The 26,859-nt window shown below is 45.4% G+C and overlaps 1 protein-coding gene across 3 annotated transcripts in view; it reads right to left on the minus strand.

Moving 5' to 3' along the window:
- The window catches only part of LOC139232423 (torsin-1A-like), a 56,698-nt gene extending 48,643 nt beyond the window's left edge, over positions 1-8,055 (minus strand). For 2 of the 3 annotated variants that reach the window (XR_011588004.1, XM_070862578.1), the window contains exons 1-3: positions 7,905-8,055; positions 4,063-4,328; positions 2,040-2,215 (exon numbers count right to left, since the gene is read on the minus strand). Coding sequence is in view for 2 of the 3 variants with exons in the window: in XM_070862578.1 (XP_070718679.1) it covers positions 2,040-2,215; positions 4,063-4,328; positions 7,905-8,055 (593 nt within the window). In the remaining variant the exon portion in view is untranslated. Of the gene's footprint in view, positions 1-634; positions 863-2,039; positions 2,216-4,062; positions 4,329-7,904 lie in introns of those variants that run through there. The other variant, XM_070862579.1, reaches the window with a different exon arrangement.
- Between the last annotated feature and the right edge of the window lie 18,804 nt (positions 8,056-26,859).

The following is a 26,859-nucleotide window of genomic DNA, read 5'->3' on the forward strand; positions in this document are numbered from 1 at the left end:
AATACTCAGCACATCAGGCAGTGTCTGTGGAGAGAGAAACACAGAGTGTGACATCGGTCAGAACTGGAAGAAGTTAGAGATGTAACAGGTTTTAAGTAGGGGCAGGGGAAGGGGAAAGGGATGGGGAGGAAAGAACAAAAGGGAAGATCTGTGATAGGGTGGAAGGCAGGAGAGATTAAATGGCAAAAGGTATGATTGGACACAGCAAAAGGAGATGGTAATGGGACAAGTAAAGGAACAAAAGATGAGTCTAGAAGATCATCATAGGTGGTCCCTCGAAGCGAGGATGACTTGCTTCCACGCCAAAAAGGGATGAGTTCACAGGTGTTTCAATGAAGGACCTATTTTTTCCAGGTCCCGAACTACATCTTGGAGGGTGGAAGATGCCTGTGCGTGGATTTTTTTTTAACGTGGGGTGGCCATTGCACACCAGCCACCACACGGGCTTGACAGAGCTAGGTCTTGGTCCAGTGGCAAGGATTACCCAAGACTAACTGGAGACCTGCTCTGCTGCACAGACCGAGCGCGTACACATATCGCAGTGTGGGCTGGGCCCGTGCTGCCCCTGGGCCCTCGCCTCTTCTGGGCCCCGAACTCACGCCTCTCCTGGGCCCCGGTCACTTCCCTCTACGGACTCTTGCCGCTCCTTCGCCCCTCCTGCTGTGCCTGCCCGCACTGCAATCAGCGACCCGGCTTCATCGCCCTCCTGCAGCAGCACGCGCTGCTCCCGGCAGTGGTATGCCGTCGCGCGCTGCTCCCGCCAATGGCCCCGGCCTGCTGATGGTCTTGCAGGCTGGGACCTCGCCGATTTCCAGGCAGAAGATGCGTAAATGGGAACGGCAGAAACATCAACAGCTGCCATCTGAAAAAATAAGGGCGAAGATTATGGTCTGAAATTGTTGAACTCAATACTGAGTCCAGGAGGCTGTAAAGTGACTATTAGAAAGATGAGGTGCTGTTCCTTCAGCTTCATTGGAACAGTGTAAGAGGCTGAGGACAGAGAGGTCAGAGTTGGAGTGGAGCGGAGAATTAAAAAGTAACAGGCGACCGGAAGCTCGGGGTCACTTTTACGGACTGAACGGAGGTGTTCCACAAAGCGGTCACCCAATCTGCGTTTGGCCTCCCCAATGTGGAGAAGACCACATCGTGAGCAGTGTATACTAAATTGTAGTAAGTACAAGTAAATCGCTGTTTCACCTGGAAGGCCCTGGACAGTGGGAAGGGAGGGGGTAAAAGGGCAGGTGTTGCATCTCCTGCGCTTGCACGGCAAGGTGCCGTGGGAAGGGGAGGGGTTGCTGGGGGAGACTGCGGAATGGACCAGGGTGTCGCGGAGGGAGCAGTCCCTTCGGAATGCTGGGAGGGGAGGGGAAGATGTGATCGGCGGTGGGATCACGCTGGAGGTGGCGGAAATGGCGGAGGTTGATCCGTTGAACGTGGAGGCTGGTGGGGTGAAAGGTGAGGACAAGGGGAACCCTGTCATGGTTCTGGGAAGGAGTGGGGGGGGGGGGCGCAAGGGTTGAGAGCAGAAGTGCAGGAAATAAAACTGACATGATCGAGGGCCACGTCAACCACGGTCGAGGGGAATCCTCGATTGGTACACAATACTCCAGGTGTGGTCTCATCGGGGCCCTATATAATTGCAGTAAAAACTGATAGACGTGTATTAAAAAGGGCATATTTTAAACTAAATATAATTTGAAACTTGCCTGACAAAGGATTTCCTAACCACATATTTCATGTGCACGGCCAGTAATGCTTTTTTCCTTCCTCCAAACATTTGTTCTACTAAATCAGGAAGATGCCCAATTCTTTGATTAAAGTACCAAGGTACAGACTCTCCCCTCCAGGTCAGCATTCTCCAATGAACAACACATTACACTTGAAACCACAGCACAAATGAGAGAGTCTGAACTCTGCTTCTCAGTCGCAAATCCAACATCTTAACACTTTATCTAATGCGCTGCCCGAGTGCTTGTGTATTAGAATATTATCAACGTCGACCCAGTGACTGTGTCCGCTGTAATCCCCCAAGCACTCACCTTACAAAAATAAATATCGCCTTTCGATAATTTGTTCCGTACATAACATGTGAATGTCCCAAGAAGGGCTTGATGGCATCTATTAAGCCGGGGTGCATTTTATCCATTTCATCAAATATAAAGACAGATCTGCTGCAGTCACTAAGATTACCACTGATCCAACTTCTCAACTGCTCCTGAAAAGGCGAGAAAAATATATCACATGTGCAGCACCAGGCTGCTACACCACTGTTTCACTTCGACTGCAATAACATCAAACGCCCTAATGTAAAGGAAGGGTTGGTGGTCAATTTAGAGACTTAATTACGGAATGTTACAAGGGCAAAGTTACACATGTCCCAGGTTGACATTCAAAGGACAGAAACCAAGTTGAGCTATCTAGAAAAGTCGGCCCCATTGAAAACCAATGGAGTTCGAGATTGGGAGCATGTTGCAAGTGACACTACATGCCCTTCAAAATGAAATCCAATTCAACAACAACTTGTATTTATATAGCGCCTTTCATGTAGGAAAGTGTCCCAGGGTGCTTCACAGGAGTGTTATAAAACAAAATTTGACACCGAGCCACAAAAGGAGATGTTAGGGCAGGCTTGGTCAAAGAGGTAGATTTTAAGGAGCGTATTAAAAGGAGGAAAGAGAGATAGAGAGGTGTCTAGGGAGGGAATTCCAGAGCTTAGGGCCTAGGCAACAGAAGACACGGCCACCAATGGTTGAGCGGTTATAATTAGGGATGCTCAAGGAATTGGAGGAGCGCAGACACCTCTGGGTTTGTACGGCTGGAGGAGATTCATCATCATAGGAGTCCCTCGAAATCGAGGAAGACTTGCTTCCATTCTAAAAGTGAGTTCTTAGGTGACTGAACAGTCCAATACAGAGATTACAGAGATAGGGATAGGCAAGGCCATGGAGGGATTTGAAAACAAAGATGAGAATTTTCAAGTCAAGGTGTTGCTCAACCGGGAGCCAATGTAGGTTAGTGAGCACAGGGGTGATGGGTGAGCGGGACTTAGCGTGTGTTTGGATACGGGCAGCCGAGTTTTGGATGAGCTTAAGTTTATGTAGGGTGGCAGTCAGGATTGTGCTGGAATAGTCAAGTCTAGAGGTAACAAAGGCATGGATGAGGGTTTCAGTGGCAGATGAGCTGAGGCAAGGGCGGAGACGGGCGATGTTACGGAGGTGGAAGTAGGCGGTCTTAGTGATGGAGCGGATGGGCGTTTGGCAGCTTATTCCGGGTTCAAATACAACACCAAGGCTGCGAAAACTCTGGTTCAGCCTCAGACAGAGATCAGGGAGAGGGATGGAATCGGTGGCTTGGGAACAGAGTTTGTGGTGGGTACTGAAGACGATGGCTTCGGTCGACGAAAAGTTTGCTCATGCAATACTGGATGTCGGACAAGTAGTCTGACAATTTACACGGTCAACTGTGATAAACAGCAATGTGATAATGACCAGATAATCTGTTTTTTGCTATGTTGATTGGTGTCCTGGCCAATATTTATCCCTCAGAGATAACACTCCTGCTCTTCCTCAAAATAGTGCCCTGGGATCCAGCCAGACCATAAGACTATTCCAGTTGCCCTTTGGTATCATTAAAATATGACTAGCATTTGGACACCTGTGAGCCGGGCTCTGTGTGTGTGTGTGTGTGTGTGTGTGTGTGTGTGTGTGTGTGTGTGTGTGTATACGTGTACGTGTATATATGTGTGTAAATGCACATGTGCAGAGCTCTGCTTGTCTGACCAGAGAATGGGATGGAGCCAGCAGTATAACTCAGAACCGCTCGGAGGCAGATATCAATCTCCAACAGAGTACATGCAACACAACAGTGCCATTAAACAGTATCAATCCTCACTAACAAAACCTGAAAAGCTCAAGCCCTGTGCTGGCTGGACTTGAGTGTGTTCATTCACTTGTATTTTTCCCTCCTAGACCAATAAATAGCTAACTTTTTTTTAAAAAACCAAATCCTTCAAACTGCACAAACATTTAAAAAAAAAATTCCTTTCACAAAGAATTGCCTTACCTTGTATGCCTCAATTTGGCTGGCATGGGGAAAGTGCAAGGTAGGTACAAACTGGTGCACATAAGAGCTTTTCATTCCATCCCGGTACAAGTTTCTCATCAACAATGAGGTGACATAGCTTTTCCCAGTCCCTGACCAGCCATGGAATGATAATACCAGGGGCTTCACCGGTGTGCGGTTTTCCGTAAACTGTTTTATGGCATTAACGATCACTTCTTTGGCCACGTGCTGTCCGTACACATGACGGCACAGATCCAGCTCCAAATCTAGGAGGGAGAAAGAGAGTTCAAATGGAATGTTAAATCATCAGGTCACATGCCCACATTTTGTATTTTACTGGTCCATGTCACCATTAATAGAATTTTTATATTAAAAAAAAATCAAAGAGAATGAGAATACCGGAGGAATATGAGTGAATTTGCAAACCATGCAATCCCTGAATGGTCTGTCGCCAGTTTATATACAACTGGCACAGTCATGGATGGGCAATCAAGATCCCCAAACTACAAACACACATCTAATTCATCTGATCACCAGCCATTATTTTGTATATAACATATAAAAAGGTCACTTTTCCCCATTTTTACATTCATGAATATGATCCGTGGTATGCTGATGCAAGCAGATTTCACAGGGACGCATGTCTATACGATATAATAATTGCTAAAACACAAGCAGCACAGGTTTGGAATTTACAGAAGCAGGACTATTTTAAATAAGGGAACGAGCTCCACCAATGGCTCAGGAGGTTTTTCCGATGAGTGGCTCGGTCACACGAAGCAGGAAAGTCTCAGGTTTAACTCTGATCTGCGCCGAAGAATTTCCCTATAATCAGCTTCGGTGCCCTTGGGATTGGAAGCAAGGGTTCTTGCTCCTAATCATCGTGCGGTGATCTGTGCTGGAGGTATGCTGAAGCCTATTAGCCTTGGCTCTAGCCGCCTACAGTTGAATAGCATTTAAAATTGGACCAGCGATAGTGAAAGAGGAACCAGTCTGGCAGATGTGTGCATGGATTAAATCGCACGTTGACTTTACAGCCCCGTAAAGATTTATTTCATTTCTTTTTCATTGAAAAACACCTCGATGAACACAAGTGTGGATAGAATATTTTAAGCCTCCACACAGTCCACAAACTTACACCGTTAACTGGTATTGGACTATCAGAGATCGGGAGTTCAAATTCCACGATGGCAAGTTGTGAAATTGAATTCAATAAATCTGGTATTTAGGGTTCGGGAACCACAAAAAGAAAAGAAAAGAATGCATTTATATAGCGCCTTTCACAACCACGATGTCATCATAGGCAGTCCCTCGGAGTCAAGGATGACTTGCTTCCACTCAAAGTGAGTTCTACAGTCTCTGTCACAGGTGGGGCAGACAGTGGTTGAAGGAAAGGGTGGCTGGGGAGTCTGGGTTGACGCATGCTCTTTTCGCTGGTTTCTACTTGTTCTCGGCGATGGGACTCGAGGTGCTCAGCGCCCTCCCGGATGCTTTTCCTCCACTTTGGGCGGTTGTGGGCCAGGGATTCCCAGGTCCCGGTGGGGATGTTGCACTTTATCAAGGAGGCTATGAGGGTGTCCTTGAAGCATTTCCTCTGCCCACCTGGGGCTCGCTTGCCGTGTCGGAGCTCTGAGTAGAGCGCTTGCTTTGGGAGTCTAGTATCGGGCATGTGGACGATGTGGCCTGCCCAACGGAGCTGATCGAGCATGGTCAATGCCTCAATGCTGGCCTGAGCGAGAACACTAACGTTGGTGCGTCTATCCTGCCAATGGATGTCCCAAAGTGCTTTACAGCCAATGAACTACTTTTGTTTTGGCGTAGTCTCTGTTGTAACGTAGGAAATGCGGCACCCAATTCACAGACAGCAAGCTCCCACAAACAGCAATGTTTGACCAGATGAACTGGGTTTTTTTCAGTGACAAATTTTGGCCAGGACACCAGGGATAACTCCCTTGATCTTCCCTTCGTCAGAAGGCGAGGACGGGTGGTGACTGCTGACAATTCCATAATGTTCAGCTCCATTCGCAACTCCTCCGACAATGAAGTGGCCTATGCCAGTCTACAGCAGCACCTGGATAGCATCCAGGCTTCGGCTATGAAGTGGCAGCTAAAATTTGCACCACATAAGTAGCCGTCAATAAGCATCTTAAACAATGGCAAGTCCAGCCTTAAAGGGCACCACTATCGCTGAGGTCCTCACCATCAACATCTTGGGGGTGGGCATTGACTAGCAGCTTAATTGGGTCAGCCATAGCGACCTGACCCCTCAAAGCGAATCCGCCATCTACAGTTCAAGGCAAGAGCATGGTGGAATATTCACCATTTGCCTGCATGGGTGCAGCCACAATAGTGCTCAAAAAGCTCGACATCATCCAGAACAGAGCTGTTTGCTAGATTGGTACCCCTTTCACTTGATTTAACGTGCACCCATCTACCACTGCCGCATTGTGGCTTCAGTATGTATGATCTACAGGATCCACTCGGTCAACTCACCATGGTTACTTCAAGAGCAACTTCCTCCCCTATGAAGTCTACCATTGAGAAGAACAGCAGCAGCAATATCTTGGAAACACCATCACCTCAGAGTTCCTCTTCAAGTCACAGACCATTTTGACGAGGACATATATTGCCGTTCCTTCACGGTCACTGGGTCAATATTCTGCAATTCTCTCCCTAACACCATTGTGGGATCACCATCACCAGGTCAGGTGTAAGTGGCTTACTTTAGATCAGCGGGAAGGTGGCGGTGGAGAAGCCAGTTTGGAGGACATTACAGAAATGACGAAGAGAGGTAATGAAAGAATGAGTAAGGGTTTCAGTGGTGGCAGGGCCGAGGTACGAGTGGAAAATGACCAATATGTAAAGTTTGAAGTTCAGCTTAGGACTGAATAGCGCAAATCAAATCTAAATAGGTTCCCTCTTCCTGGATGTTTGGAAGAGGAATCCGTAATGGAGTTGCCTGGAAAATAATATCTCAGGAAGTTACTGCAGGCTTCTTTCTGAAGACTGGTATTCCTGAGCAGTAGAGTAACTTCTTAAATAAACCTTCATCATCATAGGCAGTCCCTCGGAATCGAGGAAGACTTGCTTCCACTCTTGGCATGAGTTCTTAGGTGGCTGAACAGTCCAATACGAAAACCACAGTCTCTGTCACAGGTGGGACAGATCGTCGTTGAGGGAAGGGGAGGGTGGGACTGGTTTGCCGCACGCTCTTTCTGCTGCCTGCGCTTGATTTCTGCATGCTCTCGACGACAACGAGACATGAGGTGCTCAGCGCCCTCCCGGATGCACTTCCTCCACTTAGGGCGGTCTTTAGCCAGGGACTCGCAGGTGTCAGTGGGGATGTTGCACTTTATCAAGGAGGCTTTGAGGGTATCCTTGTAACGTTTCCGCTGCCTTCCTTTGGCTCGTTTGCAGTGAAGGAGTTCCGAGTAGAGCGCTTGCTTTGGGAATCTCGTGTTTGGCATGCGAACTATGTGGCCTGCCCAGCGGAGTTGATCAAGTGTGGCCAGTGCTTCAATGCTGGGGATGTTGGCCCGGGCGAAGACACTAACGTTAGTGCATCTGTCCTCCCAAGAAATGCACCAAAGACAGGGTAAAAGCTGTCACATTCTGACGGTCTTACAACTCGTTTTCAAAATACATCCCCCAAAATTGTTAGAGGTTACACCAGTAAAATGAAAAACCACATGAAAGGAGGGGAAAGGCATGATTATGCTGCAGTTAAGAGAGCTAAAGTATTTACAGTCCACATTTCAATCGACAAAATAAATGTCAAGCGGACGTCAGTGACTCCCTCCCCACCCCCGACACAAATCCTTGCAACTTTAAAGATTACTGACCATCAATTTTAGACTGGAAGGCGCAACCGCAGGAGTCTGATAGCTGACAGTACATGGATCGAAAGGGAAAAGTGATCTCCCAGCACAAAAAACTGGGAAGAAAGGAAAAACAGAAGAGCCAAAGCCGCGGCTTACATTTCACGAGCTCCATCGCCTCGCAAACTTGTCACTTCCGCGTCGCCTAATGCGCACGCGTACGTCGGGGGGGCACGTCGCTTTCCATGACGTCACAATAGAAATGTAACAACATTAAACAGATACAGTGTGTCACTTGGGTCACCCCCTCCCCCAGCACAGGAATGGCTGGTGAACTTGGTCCATTCATCTCAGCGTCCCCTCAAAAACCCCGCAACCCACTAATCCACACACCATTTACACCAGATTCTTTGCATTTCAACCTTTTGAGCTCGGCCAAAGTTTGGGTTACGTGTCCTCAAGAAATGCAAAGGTTAATTTTTTTTTTCAATCATCCATTGAAAGATTACGACAATTAAAAAAAAAATTGCCCCTGGCTTAAATATGTTATTTACCATCGATGGCTTCCAACAGCTTTGAAATCGATTTGATCCAGATTGATCTTAATAAACGCCAGGTTAGGGTTTCTAACCCTCCAAGATTGTCCTGGTCACTTCAGTAATTAACAATTTATCTCAAAGCAACCCTAGAAAAAAGCATAAGAGCATTTAAAAATTGTTTTACATTTGTTTATTAGTTATAAAAATATTGGAGATGGGGGAAAGTGGCTGTTTGACTGGGCAGAGCAGTTCAAGGCTGCAGGATTGCGTCCAAAAGCAATTAAGTTATGCTAAACCTTTATAAATAACTGCTAGGCCTCAGCTAGCGTATTGTGTCCAGTTTTGGGCACCACACTTCAAGAAGGATATCAAGGCCTTCGAGAGCGTGTAGTGGAGATGTATCAGAATTATACCATATTTACGATTTCCATATTTACGAAAGGATATACTTGCTTTGGAGGCAGTTCAGAGAAGGTTCACTAGGTTTATTCCGGGGATGAGGGGGTTGACTTATGAGGAAAGGTTGAGTAGGTTGGGCCTCTACGCATTGGAATTCAAAAAAATGAGAGGTGATCTTATAGAAATGTATAAAATTATGAGGAGGCTTGACAAGGTAGATGCAGAGAGGATGTTTCCACTGGTGGGGAAGACTAGAACAAGAGGGCATGATCTTAGAATAAGGGTCCGCCCATTTAGAACTGAGATGAGGAGAAATTTCTTCTCTCAGATGGTTGTAAATCTGTGGAATTCACTGCCTCGGAGCTGTGGAAGCCGAGACATTGAATAAATTTAAGACAGAAAGAGTTTCTTAAACAATAAGGGGATAAAGGGTTATGGGGAACGGGCGGGGAAGCGGAGCTGCCATGATCGGATCAGCCATGATCTTATTGAATGGCGGTGCAGGCTCGAGGGGCCGTATGGCCTCCTGTTCCTATTTCTTATGTTCTTATGAAGGATCTCAGTTATGTGGAGTGACTAGAGACGCTGGATTGTTCTCTGTAGAGTAGAGAAGGTTAAGGGAAAATTTAACAGAGGTGTTCAAAATTATGAGGTTTTTTATAGAGTAAATAAGGAGAAAGTATTTAGACTGGCAGATGGTTCACTAATCAGAGGACATAGATTTAAGATAATTGGCAAAAGAACCAGAGGTTAGATGAGAATATTTTATGCAGCGAGTTATGTTCTGGAATGCACTGCCTGAAAGGTTGGTGGTAGCTGATTTGAAAACGGAAAACTTTCAAAACGGAATTGGATAAGTATTTGAAAAGAAAAACTTACAGGGCTATAAGGAAAAAGTACAGGAGTGGGGCTAATTTAATAGCACTTTCAAAGAGCTGGCACAATCCCAGTGGGCCAAATGGCCGCCTTCTGTGCTGTAAGATTCTATGATTCTAGCCATCCATCTCCGGATCTGGCTAGACTACATCAAGCACTATCGGCCTTGCTATCCTCTGCCAAAACCGCCCACTACTCCAGGATTATGCTGGAAACCAAAGATAACAGTCAGCTTCTTTTTCCACTATCAACCATCTCCTTAAACCCCTGAAAGGGTGGTGAAAGCAGATTAAATTATTAATGATCAAGAGAGAATTGAATAGGTATTTAGAAGGAAAATATTTACGGGGCTATGTGGTTTACATGGACTTCCAAAAGGCGTTTGATAAAGTGTCACATAATAGGCTTGCCAGCAAAGTGGAAGCCCATGTAATATAAGGGACAGTGGCAGCATGGTTACGACATTGGCTAAGTGACAGGAAACAGAGTAGTGGTGAACGGTTGTTTTTTAGACCGGAGGAAGGTATACAGTGGTGTCCCCCAGGGATCAGTACTAGGACCACTGCTTTTCTTAATATACCTGTATACTAATGACTTAGACTTGGGTGTGCAGGGGACAATTTCAAAATTTGCAGATGATATAAAACTTGGAATTATAGTGAACAGTGAGGAGGATAGTGATAGTAAGAAGGCTTAGAGAGGCTGGTGAAATCGGCAGACACGTGACAGATGAAATTTAAGGCAGAAAAGTGCAAAATGATACAGTTTGGTAGGAAAAACAAGGAGAGGCAATATAAACTAAAGGGTACATCTAAGGTGGTGCATGAACAGAGAAACCTGGCGAATATATGCACAAATCATTGAAGTTGGCAGGACAGGTTGAGAAAGCAGTTAAAAAAGCATACAGGATCCTGGGCATCATAAAAATAAACATAGAGTATAAAAGCAGGGAAGTTATGATGAACCTTTATAAAACACTGGTTCGACCTCAACTGGAGTATTGTGTCCAAGTCTGGGCACCACACTTTAGGAAGGCTGTGAAGGCCTTAGAGAGGGTGCAGAAAAGATTTACAAGAATGGTTCCAGGGATGAGGGACTTCAGTTACATGGATAGACTGGAGAAGCTGGGGTTATTCTCCTTAGAGCAGAGAAGGTTGAGAGGAGATTTGATAGAGGTGTTCAAAATCATGAGGGGTCTGGACAGAGTAGATAGATAGAAACTGTCCCCATTGGCGGTAGGGTCACGAACCAGAGGACACAGATTTAAGATGATTGGCAGACGAACCAAAGGCAACATGAGGAAAACCCTTTTTACGCAGCGAGTGATCAGGATCTGGAATGCACGGCATGAAAGGGTGGTGGAGGTAGATTCAATTGTGGCTTTCAAAAGGGAATTGGATAACAATGTGCTGAAGGCAAAACATTTGCAGGGTTACGGGGAAAGGGCGGGGGAGTGGGACTAACTGAAGTGCTCTTGCAGAGAGCTGGCACGGGCTCGATGGGCCAAATGGCCTCCTTCTGAGCTGTAACCATTCTATAATTCTAAGAGCAGAGGATTGGGACTAATTGGATAGTTCTACCAAAGAGCTGACACAGGCACAATGGGCTGTATCATTCAATGAGTTGCATGCAGCACCTTCGGGGGGCAGAGAGGAATTTCACAATTTTGTTTCTTAAGGGTTTTTTCTCCTCTTCAAGGAGATTGCATGGCTGGGGTGGAAGGTTCATGTTGTATGTAAGCTGTTGTATGTAGCCTGCAGCATGTGTTAATGGGGCAGGCTGGATGGACCAGTTTGGCTTTTTCTGTCCATTTTTGTATGCATTCAATTAATTTCAGTAAGTATAAACTTTTTCTAATCCAGCAATTTCATTGATCCAAAGCACACTGCTGACAAAAGTAGCCTCTCTCAGAGATTAATTAAATCGATCAATAATACCAACATTGGGCAAAAGTGCTGAGAAATTGCAGTTTCTTTGTGTGGATGATGAATTAATTTTGTTTCTGAACTGAACGTTTTAAATGGAAGAAGCGTGATGGAAATGTCTTTCCCCTCGCCAATTCTGCAGAGGAATGCTTATATTATCTTTAAATTTATTGACAATGTCACACCCAGTTCATAATTCCAGGACTGCAGGTACGCTAATAGCAATAGCTACGGTCTTGTTTATGGAGAGATTTTATTAGAGATTAATACTGAATTTGTGAATGGTGTGAAATGGCGAGACAGGCTCTATTTCCCATCGCTGATTAAGGCAATCATGGTTTGTATGAGCCAAGTCACATTCTCTCGTTTGAGCAAACGCTAATATTGTTTTGCATACAGAATTTTCTTCATATGCACTTGTGTTTAGGCAAAGTCTTGGTGAGCAGATGTCGATGAACTTCATTAGATTCATTACCAGACTGTTTGTTTTCCTTGCACAATTTTTCAATTCAATTTTGTGGGGAAATTTTCAGCGCTATGTAGGAACCTGGTCTTAAGTGGGTGCTGCCCTTAAGTGTTCTGCCCCAGCATGAACTATGGGGGAAAGAAAAATGGAAAATGACATTTCCTTAATAAGATGCACAGACAAAGGAGGCTATTATGTTGGCTCCAATTATGTTTTTCTGGCTTGACAAACAACTAATATCCCCAGAGATTATAGCTTTCCAAGTAAACACTTCATCGCCTCTGTCAGGAGTTGAGGATTGATTTAGAAGTAGGTCCTTGCAGTTTGAAATGAAGGCTATTATCCTCCGACATCTTTCAGGCCCCTATTATGTTACTGCACCCTGCCAGACCACCATATTTAATGACATAAACCAGCTGAAAGCTGGATTATATCTGCTTTTATGTTATCAAAGTAGCAATAACAGAAAACACAGGATTGTTATGCATATTTTTCTCTCTGACCCACAAAGATAAGCAAAACTCCAGAATATCTCTATATCCCCACATCTCCAATATTCAATCATAACCACTTCCACAGGTGGCGTTCCAAGTGCCAGCAGCGCATGAACCAGTCTTCCATGGAATGATAAGTCAGTATACTCAATGCCTGTAAACTGGGCCACACAATTGTTTATTTCACTGACTTCAATTGTTCCTCAGACCTATGGCCTTGAGTTTGTGTGTTATTTTAACCAGATTACTTTGGTGTGTTGAGTAATATTTATGCAACTCTTCTCGAGGCAGCAGAACATAAGAAATAGAAGCAGGAGGAGGCCATACAGCCCCTCGAGCCTGCTGAATTCAATAAGATCATGGCTGATCGTCTACTTCAACTCCACCTTCCCACACCATCCCCATATCCCTTGATTCCCTTCGTGTCCAAAAATCTATCGATCCATTTAGGTAAGTTCATTTTTAACCCTATTAAACACATTTTTTTTTTAATTCCCCAAAATATATTGTTTTCGGAAACATTCAATTTAAATTAATTTTAAATATGTGAGATGTTTTTTTTAATTTATTGTGTTATGTTTCTCGTTTTAGGGAGGTATTCTCATTGATAGTAATGGGAGCTCATAAAATCAAAGTTACCATTATTATCAATATACTCAACGATTCAGCATCCACAGCCCTCTGGGGTAGAGAATTCCAAAGAGTCATAAACCCACTTGAGTGAAGTCATTTCTCCTCAGCTCAGTCCTAAATGGCCGCCATCATATCCTAAAACTATGACCCCTAGTTCTAGGCTCTCCTAGACTCTAGAAGCCACAATTGGACGATGGCCAAATATTCAGTGAGATAATTACAAAACAAATAGTGGATATGTGCTGGGGATTGGTGGTCTATGCAAAATAAATCATGAAGTGGTGCCAGACATACGATTCCTGTGTGCAAAGAGGCACAAGTGAGTATGGCAGCCATGACATAAAGGGATTGGGGAGAAAATTGTGGTCGAAGGCTTCCTTCGGATGAACGCTTCTGACCCCAAAAAAATCTACTAAAATACCTGGTGGTCCCGGAGGAATGTAGGATTCCGGTCTGAGGCTTTCATACGCTGCACTACATACAGGAACATGTTTTCCACGTACATAAGTCTAGATTGGAATCACATGGGCCTGGACCACCAATCAAAATGTAGTATTCTCATTGATAATAATGGTAGCTTTGATTTTATGAGATCCCATTACTATCAATGAGAATACCTCCCTAAAACGAGAAACATAACACAATAAATTAAAAAAAACACCTCACATATTTAAAATTAATTTAAATTGAATGTTTCCGAAAACAATATATTTTGGGGAATTAAAAAAAAATGTGTTTAATAGGGTTAAAAATGAACTTACCTAAATGGACGGGGTTTTTAATATAAAAATGAATGATTAAATTTAATTTTTCTATGTTTTCAAAGTCTTACGCTGGTAAAAGTAAGCTATTCACCTGCTTTTATCAGGCATAAGGGTTTGAAGGACATTCGCTGGGCAAATAGCCCAATCTCTACCCCGCGGATGTCCTTCCTGCAGATAGGCGTAGGATCCGTCTAAAGAAATTTTGACAGATCAGAAAAGCCGGTTCTTGGCACAAGGCCTCGCCGGGCGTGTGCGCACATCGTAATTTTGCCCATAATTTTGCCTCACCCATCAGTCAATCTATTAAAGAAAGAAATAAGAATGACTTACATTTATATAGCACCTTTCACGACCTCAGGATGTCCAAAATCACTTTACAGCCAATGTAGTACATTTTTGATGTGTAGTCACTGTTGAAATGTGGGAAATGCAGCAGCAAATTTGTGCACAGCAAGCTCCCACGAATAGCAATGTGATGTTGATTGAGTAATAAATGTTATCCAGGACTCTGGGGTAACTCTCCTGCTCTTCTTCGCAATATTGGCCATGGGGTCTTTTACATCCACTGGAGAGGGCAAACAGGGCCTCTGTTTAACATCTCATCCAAAAGACGGCACCTCCAACAGTGCAGCACTCCCTCAGCACTACACTGGAGTGTCAGCCTAGACTTATGTGCTAAGTTCCTGGAGTGGGACTTGAACCCACAACCTTCTGACCCAGATGTGAGGGTGCTACCTACTGAGCCCCGGATGACACATTTCATAAGCATTTTCTAACTGAATTTTCATTGATTTCAGGCAGATTTCCCCGCGTGGATTTAATGAGAGGTGGCAGAGTGACACAAGCAACGATGTCATGTGAAATAGTCGGAACTTCGTAAGATTTTACAATTGGTTAAACACATCAAAATAAACAGGACACTCGGACAGCAGGTGGTTTACAGGAAAAATAGACAATACTGACAGATTATTTTTAAGTTACATAAATCACTGAGTGTGAGCATAAACAACATGCTATATAAGTAAAAATTGTGTATGCCTGGATTATTTGTTGCAGTAATCAATTATGGTCACTAGATGGAAATTGTACAACTGTAAAATGTCTTGTACTCAATTTGACTCAAGCTATATATACAATATATTTGAGTGTAGTTGTTTGATTATGTCCCAGTGAAGCACTGAGGGTCATTTTTTAATGTTAAAAGTGCTATATAAATGCATGGTTGTTATTGTACTCTATCTGGAGATCTTTGCATTAAGCGAAGGAGTGCTATAGTGCTTTTTATGTTATATTACTCATCCTATACCTGTTAAAAAGTACACTCTTGGACCTGCTGTTCTCCCTATCTCCAACCTCCATTTCCTTTTGCTTCATGGGTTCTTTGCTTAAGAATTCATAGCAACACATTGCTATTAAGAACTAGTTGGTTTATTAGCAAAAGTTTAACAATCACACTACACATTACCATTCCATCCACCAGACTCACAACCACCTGCCTCATCGTGGACCCCCTGAACCCAACTGGCTGGGGTTTTATTGAGTCTTGTGAACATCATGTGACTGGCTAAGCCATTCACAGCTCAACAGCCCTACCAACCTGTGAGCATACATTACACCTCTCTACGTTTCTGTAATGCATCATCACCATCTTGGGGTGGTGTAGAATGTTTCCGTATAAGGGGTGTCGTAGTTGTGTGAGGTGGACTGGTTGGGCTGGGTGCTCTTTGCCTATCCGTCATTGTTCATAGGTTTATATGTAACCTTCAGGTAGGGCTGCTGACCGAGGGCCGCGCGGCTCTTTGTCGGCCGGCGCGGACACGATGGGCCGAAATGGCCTCCTTCTGCGCTGTAAATTTCTATAGTTCTATGTTTCTATCTTGCTCTATGCCCACCTCTTCCACCAAGCCCTGTTTGAATCACTTCAGTCTGGCTCCAGTCCTGCCCACAACCCGAGTGATCATCCTAGTCAAAGTCACCCATGACATTTTGTGTGACTGTGATTCCTTCCTATCCTTCTCAACCTTACTGCAGCTTTTTGCACCGTTGATCACATCAGTCTCTTCCATTGCCTCTCCTCCACCTCTGTGGCACTGTCCTTTTATGGTACAGTCCTACTTATCTCAATGTCACAACACATTTTGTACATTAGGAATATAGGAACAGAAGTAGGCCATTTAGCCCTTCGCGCCTGTTCTGCCATTCAATGAGATACTAGCTGATCTGAGACCTAACTCCATATACCCACCTTTTCCCCATAACCCTTAATACCTTTGGTTTACAAAAATCTATCAATCTCAGATTTAAAATTAACAATTGATCTCGCATCAATTGCCATTTGCGGAAGAGAGTTTCAAACGTCTACCACCCTTTGTGTGTAGAAGTGTTTCCGAACTTCACTCCTGCAAGGTCTGGTTTTAATTTTTAGACTACGTCCCCGAGTGCTAGCTTCTCCTTCCCTGCCTGCATGATCATTAGCAGTGTGCGCCAAGTTTCTATACTTGGTCATCTATATATTGCCCCTTGGCAACATTATCCGTAAGCATGGGGGTCAGCTTACAAAAGTATGCCAAAGGTTACTGATACGTCCTTACTACACAGTATAAATGCACACGAGGCCCATGCTTGAGAGAAGGTCAGTCTGTGACCTGTCCTTTATTCCTTAGCACTCAAGTGATGAAGGTGGGTGGAGCTTCCCCTTTTATACCTGAAGGTCCAGGTTAGGAGTGTCTCCCACCTAGTGGTCAGTGTTCTCACGGTGTACAACTTAGGTCAGTTTATACATGGGTTACAATGCTGGTTGAATACATGACATCACCTCCCCCCCCAAAGTCTTATTGGGATCACAGGTTGAGTCTCTCTGGTGGTTTACGCTCCCTTGTAGAGCACCTGAGTTGGGGCTCCGGTTGTTGGGCGCTGGCCTGAGTGTCAGCTGTTTGCAGTGCCTCAGGCCTGTCCGGACTGCCCACAGTGACTGGGCTCTCCTCCCTTTGGTTCCGGTGTTCGGATACCTGTGGTGGAGTGAACTCTATATCGTGTTCTTCCTCTGCTTCTTCTATGGGTTGCTGAACCTCCTTTTTGTTTGATCCACATGTTTGCGGCAGATTTGTCCATTGGTAAGTTTAACTACCAGAATCCTATTTCCCTCTTTGGCAATCACAGTGCCTGCGAGCCATTTGGGCCCTGCAGCATAGTTGAGGACAAAAACAGGATCATTTACATCAATACATCGCGCCCTCGCATTCCTGTCATGGTAGTGATATTGTGACTGGCGCCTGCTCTCGACAATTTCTTTCATGGTGGGGTGTATAAGGGATAATTGGGTTTTGAGCGTCCTTTTCATTAGTAGCTCTGCGGGTGGAACCCCTGTGAGCGAGTGTGGTCGGGATCTATAGGCCAACAGGAGGCGTGATAAGCGGGTTTGTAGGGAACCCCCTTGGAATCTGAGCATCCCCTGTTTGATGATCTGCACTGCTCATTCTGCCTGGCCGTTTGAGGCTGGCTTGAACGGTGCCGTTCTAACATGGTTAATTCCATTGCCTGCCATGAAGTCCTGGAATTCAGTGCTTGTGAAGCACGGGCCATTGTCGCTGACCAAGATGTCCGGTAGACCGTGGGCGGCGAACATTGCCCGTAGACTTTCTACCGTGGCAGAGGATGTGCTTGAATTTAAAATATCACACTCGATCCATTTGGAGTAGGCGTCTACTACAACCAAAAACATTTTCCCCATGAAAGGACCTGCGTAGTCCACATGGATGCGTGACCAAGGCTTGGCGGGCCATGGCCAGGGGCTAAGGGGGGCTTCCCTGGGCGCATGGCCCAGCTGGGCACACGTGTTGCACCTGCGAACACAAAGTTCCAGATCTGCGTCTATCCCTGGCCACCAAACGTGTGACCTGGCAATTGCCTTCATCGTGACAATGCCCGGGTGCCCATTGTGGAGTTCTCTAATGAACACCTCTCTGCCCATCTGGGACATGACTATGCGGTTTTCCCACAGTAGGCAATCGGCCTGAATCGAGAGTTCATCCTTGCGCCTGTGAAATGGTTTAAATTTCTCAGGGCATGCCCTGTACGTGGCTGCCCAGTCCCCATTCAGGACACATTTCTTGACTAGAGACAATAGCGGGTCTCTATTTGTCCAGACTTTAATCTGACGGACTGTCACGGGTGAGCCTTCGCTTCCGAAAGCTTCAACAGCCATGACCATCTCAGCACCATGCTCGGTAGCCCCCTCAGTGGTGGCTAGTGGGAGTCTGCTGAGTGCATCGGCGCAGTTTTCGGTGCCCGGTCTGTGCCGAATTGTGTAGTCATAGGCAGCTAACGTGAGTGCCCACCTCTGTATGCGGGCCGATGCGTTTGCATTTATGGCCTTGTTGTCGGCCAAAAGGGACGTTGGGGGTTTGTGATCTGTCTCCAGCTCAAATTTCCTGCCAAACAGGTACTGGTGCATTTTCTTTACCGCATATACACATGCGAGCACCTCCTTTTCTACCATCCCGTAGCCCCTTTCTGCCTGGGACAGACTCCTGGAGGCATAAGCTACCGGCTGTAACTGACCCTTGGCATTGACATGATGCAACACACACCCGACACCATAGGACGACGCATTGCACGTTAACACAAGTTTCTTACATGGGTCATATAGCGTTAACAGATTGTTGGAACATAACAAATTGCGTGCTCTATTAAAAGCCCTTTCCTGGCTGTCCCCCCAGACCCATTCGCGACGTTTGCGTAGGAGCACGTGTAGTGGCTCTAGCAGCGTGCTCAATTTGGGAAGGAAGTTACCAAAATAGTTCAGGAGCCCCAGGAACGAACGCAGCTCCGTCGTGTTACGGGGTCTGGGTGCTCTCTGGATCGCTTCCGTCTTGGATGTGATCCCGTCTGCTGCTACCCTCATCCCCAGGAATTCTACCTCTGGAGCTAGGAAGATGCACTTCGCCTTTTTCAGTCGCAGACCTACCCGGTCCAGTCTGCGTAGCACCTCCTCCAGGTTGTGGAGGTGTTCTTCAGTATCGTAACCCGTAATGAGGATGTCGTCCTGAAAAACCACCGTCCCTGGAATCGACTTGAGGAGGCTTTCCATATTTCGTTGGAAGATCGCGGCGGCCGAGCGAATCCCGAACGGACATCTGTTGTACTTAAACAACCCCTTGTGTGTCGTGATGGTGGTCAGCTTCTTCGACTCACTCGCCAGCTCCTGGGTCATGTAAGCTGAGGTCAGGTCCAATTTTGAAAAAAGTTTGCCACCGGATAGCGTCGCACAGAGGTCCTCCGCTCTCGGTAGCGGGTACTGGTCTTGGAGTGACACCCGATTGATGGTGGCCTTGTAATCGCCACATATCCTGACCGACCCATCCGCCTTGAGCACCAGCACGATCGGGCTCGCCCAGTCACTGAACTCGACTGGCGAGATGATGCCTTCCCTCAGCAGGCGGTCCAATTCGCCTTCTATCTTTTCCCGCATCACGTACGGCACCGCTCTGGCCTTGTGGTGTACTGGTCTGGCGTCCGGGTTTATGTGAATCACTACCTTGGCCCCCATGAAAGTGTCAATGCCGGGTTGAAATAATGAGTCAAATTTGTCCAGGACCTGTGAGCATGATACTCGCTCCACAGAGGAAATTGCATTGACATCGCCCCATTTCCAGTTCATGACAGCAAGCCAACTCCTCCCCAGTAGTGCGGGACCGTCCCCTGGGACAATCCAGAGTGGCAACCTGTTCTCCGAATCTTTGTGGGTCACGACTACTGTGGCGCTGCCTAGCACCGGAATGATCTGCTTTGTGTAAGTCCGTAGCTGTGCGTCAATCGCCGATAATTTTGGCCTCCTGGCCTTGGATGCCCACAATCTTTCGAACTGTTTGATACCCATCAGGGACTGGCTGGCACCCGTGTCTAACTCCATTGATACTGGGATGCCATTGAGGAGCACTTTCATCATTATCGGTGGTGTCCTGGTGTATGAACTGTATACGTGCTCCACATGAACTCGCTGAACTTTAGCTTCCAGCGATTTCCCCCAGTGTCCATTTCTGCAATTTCTGCAGGTATTTTGCTCATCTCTGCAAACTCCGGCTGAGTGTGTGCCTCCACGCCTCCAACATGAGTTGCGGTTTGATACAAAAGGTCCCTTGCCAGTCGATCGTCCCTGACTGCCCGTTATTGTCCTTGAGTGCACCATTAACAGGTGTTGATGGCCCCATTACTGGCCGCATTGTCCCTTGCAATGGCGTGAATCGCTGTTCAGCTTGCCATTGTCTCTGTCGAACTCCCCCTCTGGGTTCGACTACATGTTGGGGCATGCCTGACTGCCCTTGTCTGCCTGGAGAACTGTGTGCTGCTTTAACAATGTTGAATCTCTGTCCCAACCATTCCTTAACACAGTACCTCTTGCCTGTTCTGCTAGTGGCCATGCTCGCGTGGTTTAAATCCCAGTTTCTTGTCGCCATTGATACGTCCTTACTACACAGTATAAATGCACAAGAGGCCCATGCTTGAGAGAAGGTCAGTCTGTGACCTGTCCTTTATTCCTTAGCACTCAAGTGATGAAGGTGGGTGGAGCTTCCCCTTTTATACCTGAAGGTCCAGGTTAGGAGTGTCTCCCACCTAGTGGTCAGTGTTCTCACGGTGTACAACTTAGGTCAGTTTATACATGGGTTACAATGCTGGTTGAATACATGACAGTTACTTCTGCACTATCACTCTTGATTCCATGGCTGACTTCATGCAGGGTGACTGCCTATTTGACATCAAGCTGTGAATCAGCCACAACTTCTGGCAGCTCAACATTGGTAAGAAGAAAACTATCTTGTTTGACCTTCACCAGAAACTCTGCATTCAAACTCAAATCAACGTTGCCCTACCTCGGTGTCCTACTCAACCCTGTTTAACTTCAAATCACACATCCGATCCATCATCAATGATTGCATAGAATTACATTGACTGCTTTCATCTCCGTGGCATTGCCCCACCTCTATCCGTAGCTCACAATCCTACTGCTGCTGAAACTCCCAGCTATGCCTTTATGATTTCCAGACATGACTTTTTCAATGCCATTCTCACTGGTCTCCTACGATCCACCCTATATAAGGCCGCTCAACCAGAACTTTGCATCTGTATCCTATCCCACACATAACCCAACTCACCTATCTTCCTTATCCTTGCCAGCCTCAACTGGCTCTTTATTCCTCAATACATTCATTTCAAATTCTCATCCTTACCTTCAAATCCATCCATAGCCTTGCTCCTCCACGCCTCTACAACCTCCTTCTGCCCTACTTCCTTCTTCACCCAATATTCCACCATTTGTGGTGGAGGCTTCAAACATCTTGTCTCCAAACGGTGGAACTCCCTGCCCAAACCCCCTGCCCCTTTGTTATATCTCTCCCCACATTCAAACGGAAACGCTCCCTTTTAAGCAGTGCCTTCAGCCACCTCCCCTAATCCCCATCCTAGTCCTGCCTGGGACTGACCCACCCCACCACACTTTGTGAAGCATCTTAGGACATTTTGCTACGTTAATGATGCTAGGTTGGGGAAGTCCAGAACCAGGGATCACAGTCTAAGGATAAGGAGTAAGCCATCTAGGACCGAGATGAGGAGAAATTTTTTCACCCAGAGAATTGTGAACCTGTGGAATTCTCTACCACAGAAAGTTGTTGAGTCCAATTCACTGGATATATTCAAAAGGGAGTTAGATGTGGCCCTTACGGCTAAAGGGATCAGGGGGTATGGAGAGAAGGCAAGAGTGGGGTACTGAAGTTGCATGATCAGCCATGATCATATTGAATGGTGGTGCAAGCTTGAAGGGCCAAATGGCCTGCTCCTGCACCTATTTTCTATGATTTTCTATGTTATTGATTTGAAAGTTTGGCTCCAGGCAATACAACACTCATATTTCAGTTACGTAGAATTATATAGAATTTACAGCACAGAAACAGGCCATTCGGCCTTACTCAGTTACACACAAGTGATCGATCCGGAGGAACTCCCAGGTATTGGCTTGGCTTGGCTTGTACTGCTGCAATTATACTGCAACTACTCGTCTGAGACTGGTCTCTGCAGTATTGGTTCCAGCCAGGCAAAATTGTGCTGATAACATTTGGCTGTAACTCCAGCCGACAGTGTGTTTGGAAGCTCCGCACTGTCTAAATGTTTAAACCGACTCAAAATAGGTTTTTAAACCGGGAGATCACTTGAATATTTTAAAAATCTGGTAGTGCTCTCCATGCAGCATTAAACACAAATGGGTGCGATTCTGCCTCTTCTGGGGTGTCTCACAGTACTTCGCCCCTGAGTCCGGTCGGGCACATATCCCAAATTTATACTGCTATCTCAGTCTTGCTGCGAAGCAGAAATTACTTTTCAGTAAGGCTAAAATTGTAGAGTTTCCTAAATATTTGTATTCACTACAGGCCAGTTTCACCATGTCCCATTATTGAATGGAAATAGATGACAGAGAAGGATCACTCTTGGGTCTGGTTGGAAAATCAATGTTGCTTCTTCACATCTTGCTCTAATTCAGTGCAGCAGTTCCTTTGGCAGCCCTGTCTTCCCCTTGCAGGCTGTATGATCTCCGATCTGCCATCTCCCTTTCTGGAGCAACCCACAACATCTCTTGATGGGGGAGAATGGAGACATTTATTTTCTTGGTTACTCTAAATCCCTCAAAAAGAATCTCCCGAGTTCTGAAATGTGGGACAATCCAGTCACATGGATCTCTCTCTTCGGTTACGTGGATAGCCTAGCGAAGCTGAGAAGATTGAGAGGAGGTATGATAGAGGTGTTCAAAATCATGAGGGGTCTAGACAGAGTGGATGGAGAGAAACTGTTCCCATTGGCAGAAGGGTCGAGAACCAGAGGACACAGATTTAAGGTGATTGGCAAAAGAACCAAAGGCGATATGAGGGAAAACTTTTTCACGCAGCGAGTAATTAGGATCTGTAATGCACTGCCTGACAGGGTGGTGGAGGCAGACTCAATCATGGCTCTCAAAAGGGAATTGGATAAGTACCTGAAGGAAAAAAAAATGCAGGGCTCGGGGGAAAGTGGGTGGGAGTAGGACTAGCTGAAGTGTTGTAACCATTCAATGATTCCATGATTCTTGGATCGGAGGGAGAGGACTTTTCTAATAGCTCCAGATCTACCTCTGTCGAGACAGTCTGGTAGAGTCACATTGATTCCACTGGATTTGCTCTTTTCTGCTAACAACGTTGGGGATCGTTTGATACATACAACGTATTTTGTCCATGAATATGGTGAGTTGCGGTTCAGTCACAGCAGCCTGGAGGGGAATTGAACCCAGGTCGAGAGTTCTGAGCAGCGCAGTACAGCAGCTGATAAAATATTAACTGATACCCAACTACAATTCAGAAACCTTCACCCAAAATAAGATTAGAAATACTATTGGTGACATCAATAGATGAATGCTTAGCATGTTTGTATGCATTCCTGTGCTATTTTAATGCAGACATTTACCCATTCAAAGTAAGCAGATTAGACTTCAACACAAAACCTCGGCTGACACTCCAGTGCCATACTGAGGGAGTGCTGCACTGTCAGGGATGGCATCTTTTGGATGAGACATTAAATCTCTCCAGTGGCTGTAAAAGCTCCCACGGCACTATCTTGAAGAAGAGCAGGAGTGTTCTCCCCAGTATCCTGGCCAATATTTATCCCTCAACCAACATCACTAAAAAAAGGATTATCTGCTCATTCTCATGTTGCTGTTTGTGAGAGCTTGCTGTGCTCAATTGGCTGCCGTGTTTGCTACATTACAATAGCGACTACACTTCAAAAGTACTTCATTGGCTGTAAAATGATTTAGAATGTCCTGTGGTCGTGAAAGACGCTATATCAATACAAGTCTTTCTTTCTTTAAAGCCTGTATGAAAACAATGGATAATATCTGCTGATATTGGCAACTATAATTTCTAGGCTATACAGTACTCTGGCTCCATAAATGGACTGCCAGGGTACCAAGAAGTGCTGGAGGAGATACACAGTACCTTCTGTCCCCTCGATGAATAAGATATCCAAATTGAAGATCTTATGAATACCATGATTTATACAATGCTAGTGTTAGAAAGACAGTAAATGTTTTATTAAGTTGATATTCCTGCTTTTTTGCAATCCCTTTGTTATCTCAGGGCTCTACAACATTCAAAGAAGAAATTATTGATGCAAATTTGATGTACAAGAAATAATATTGCTGACTTTAAGATACCATCCTATAAGAGATATAGAAACATAGAAAATAGGAGCAGAAGTAGGTCATTCAGCCCTTTGAGTCTGCACCGCCATTCAATATAATCATGGCTGATCCTCTATCTCAACACCATATTCCCGCTTTTTCCCCATACCCCTTGATACCTTTTGTTTCTAGAAATCTATCTATCTCCCTCGTAAATATATTCAGTGACTTGGCCTCCACAGCCTCAGAGAATTCCACAGGTTCACCACCCTCTGAGTGAAAAGTATTCTCCTTATCTCGGTCCTAAATTTCCTACCCCATATCCTGAGACTGTGACCCCTTGTTCTAGACTTCCCAGCCAGGGGAAACATCCTCCCTGCATCCAGTCTGTCCAACCCAGTCAGAATTTTATACATTATATAGGATGATGTGGCAGAACTTGTAAAATTAATCTGGTAACTCTACAAGTAGATAGCAAAAATATTACCCATCACATCTACAAAGGTTAATGTGATTTATAAGACAACATATGGGAGCAGTAAACCCCCAAACAGTAATTAAATCCAGAGGTTTTATGATACTATAATCAATGTTCTCAATAAGCTGTGCGACCCACAGCGGTCTGGGGCGGGGGGTCTCACGCAGGCCGCTTGCTAGATTTACAATGGAAAAACGCGCAGGCACGGAAACTTGAATGGGGCCACGCACCTAAAAAACATTTACAACAACAACAACTTGAATTTAAATAGCGCCTTTAACATAGTAAAACATCTCAAGGCGCTTCTTAGGAGTGTTATAAGACCTCCAAAAATTTGACACCAAGCCGCATAAGAAGAAATTATGGCAGATGACCAAAAGCTTGGTCAAAGAGGGAGGTTTTAAGGAGCTTCTTAAAGGAGGAAATAGAGGTAGAGAGGCGGAGAGGTTTAGGGAGGGAGTTCCAGAGCTTGGGGCCCAAAACAGCTGAAGGCATGGCCACCAATGGTTGTGCAGTTATAATCAGGGATGCTCAAAAGGCAGAATTTGAGGAGTTGAGGAGCGCAGATATCTGGGGTGGGGGGGTGAAGGAGATGACAGAGATAGGGAGGGGCGAGGCCATGGAGGGATTTGTAAACTAGGATAAGAATTTTGAAATCGATGCATTACTTAACCGGAGCCAATGTAGGTCAGCGAGCACAGGAGTGATGGGTGAACGGGACTTGGTGCAAGTTAGGACATGGGCAGCCGAGTTTGGAACATTGAATATAATCTGTGTGTGCAAAGGTTGACCAGGGTTCCTTTTCATGAGCATCCACCGAACTCAAAGACTGAATTAATGTTTCGGGTACAGACGTTTCTTCAGAAGGTTACACACCCAAAACATGAGCCTGTCTTTTCGTTTTATGGATGCCGGCTGATCTGCTGTGTAATTGTAGCATTTTGTGGATTTTCAACATTTGAAGTTCTTTTTATTTGTATATCAAGACTGAATTACTACCATAAATTCACTCCCATTCGACTACTAATGATAGAAATTGGAACTATGCTGTAAAAAAAACATATAAAACGTAACATCTGCAATTGCACAGTCAATATCGGTAAAACTTGGGCATGGAATCATCACCGGGTTCTGATGTGGTGCCCCATAACCTGGTATAGCAACCTAACTGTCTCTCTGATCTGCTGTGTATTTCCAGCAATTTTGTTGGTAACTATATCTGCTGCTTTTTTTTTGTAATGTAAACAAAAGGAAAAGACCAACTGGTTTATCAAGTCTTGTCGTATTCAGCCATGGTGGCCCCATCAAACCATCAATGTTGGAAGAGGAGAGAAATAAAAACCTTAGGCCAATTTAGGGGGGGAACCTCGTCCCAGATAAATGTCATTATTCACATTTTAAGAATGACCATAATACAACAACAACTTGGATTTATAAGGCGCCTTTAACATGGTAAAACGTCCCAAGGTGCGTCACAGGAGTGTTATAATACAAAGAAAACTGACACCGAGCCACACAAGGAGAAATGAGGGCAGGTGACCAAAACTTGGTCAAAGAGTAGGTTTTAAGGAGCGTCTTAAAGGAGGTAGGGAGGTAGAGAGGCGGGAGAGGTTTAGGGAGGGAATGCCAGAGCTTAGGGCCCAGGCAGCTGAAGACACGGCCGATAATGGTGGCGCAATTAAAATCGGGGATGATCAAGAGGACAGAATTAGAGGAGTGCAGGTATCCCGGGGTGGGGGTGGGCGGGGGGGAGGTTGGAGGAGATTAGAGAGAGAGGGAGGGGCAAGGCCATGGAGGGATTTGAAAACAAGGGGCAGTTTTTCAAAATTGAGGCGTTATCAGCTGACTGCAATTTTTTTTTAAACACTCTCAGCAGAATATAGAAAAAGAAAGTGGGATATCACCCATAGAATGGTTACAGGGCAGAAGGAGGCCATTCGATCTGTTGAGCCTGTGGCCGCTCTCTGCAAGAGCACTTCAGCTAGTCCCTGTCCCCATAGCCCTAAAAAATTATTTCCTTCGGGTACTTATCCAATTCCCTTTTGAAAGCCACTGCCTCCACCATCCTCTCAGGCCGTGCATTCCAGATCCTAACCACTCGCTGCGTAAAAAAGTATTTCCTCATGTTGCCATTGGTGGTTCTGCCAATCACCTTAAATCTGGTTTCTCGACTCTTCCAGCACTGGGAAAAGTTTCTCTCTATCTAC

This window comes from Pristiophorus japonicus, chromosome 20, assembly GCF_044704955.1.
Source record: "Pristiophorus japonicus isolate sPriJap1 chromosome 20, sPriJap1.hap1, whole genome shotgun sequence".
In the NCBI taxonomy this organism is placed as follows: domain Eukaryota; kingdom Metazoa; phylum Chordata; class Chondrichthyes; family Pristiophoridae; genus Pristiophorus; species Pristiophorus japonicus.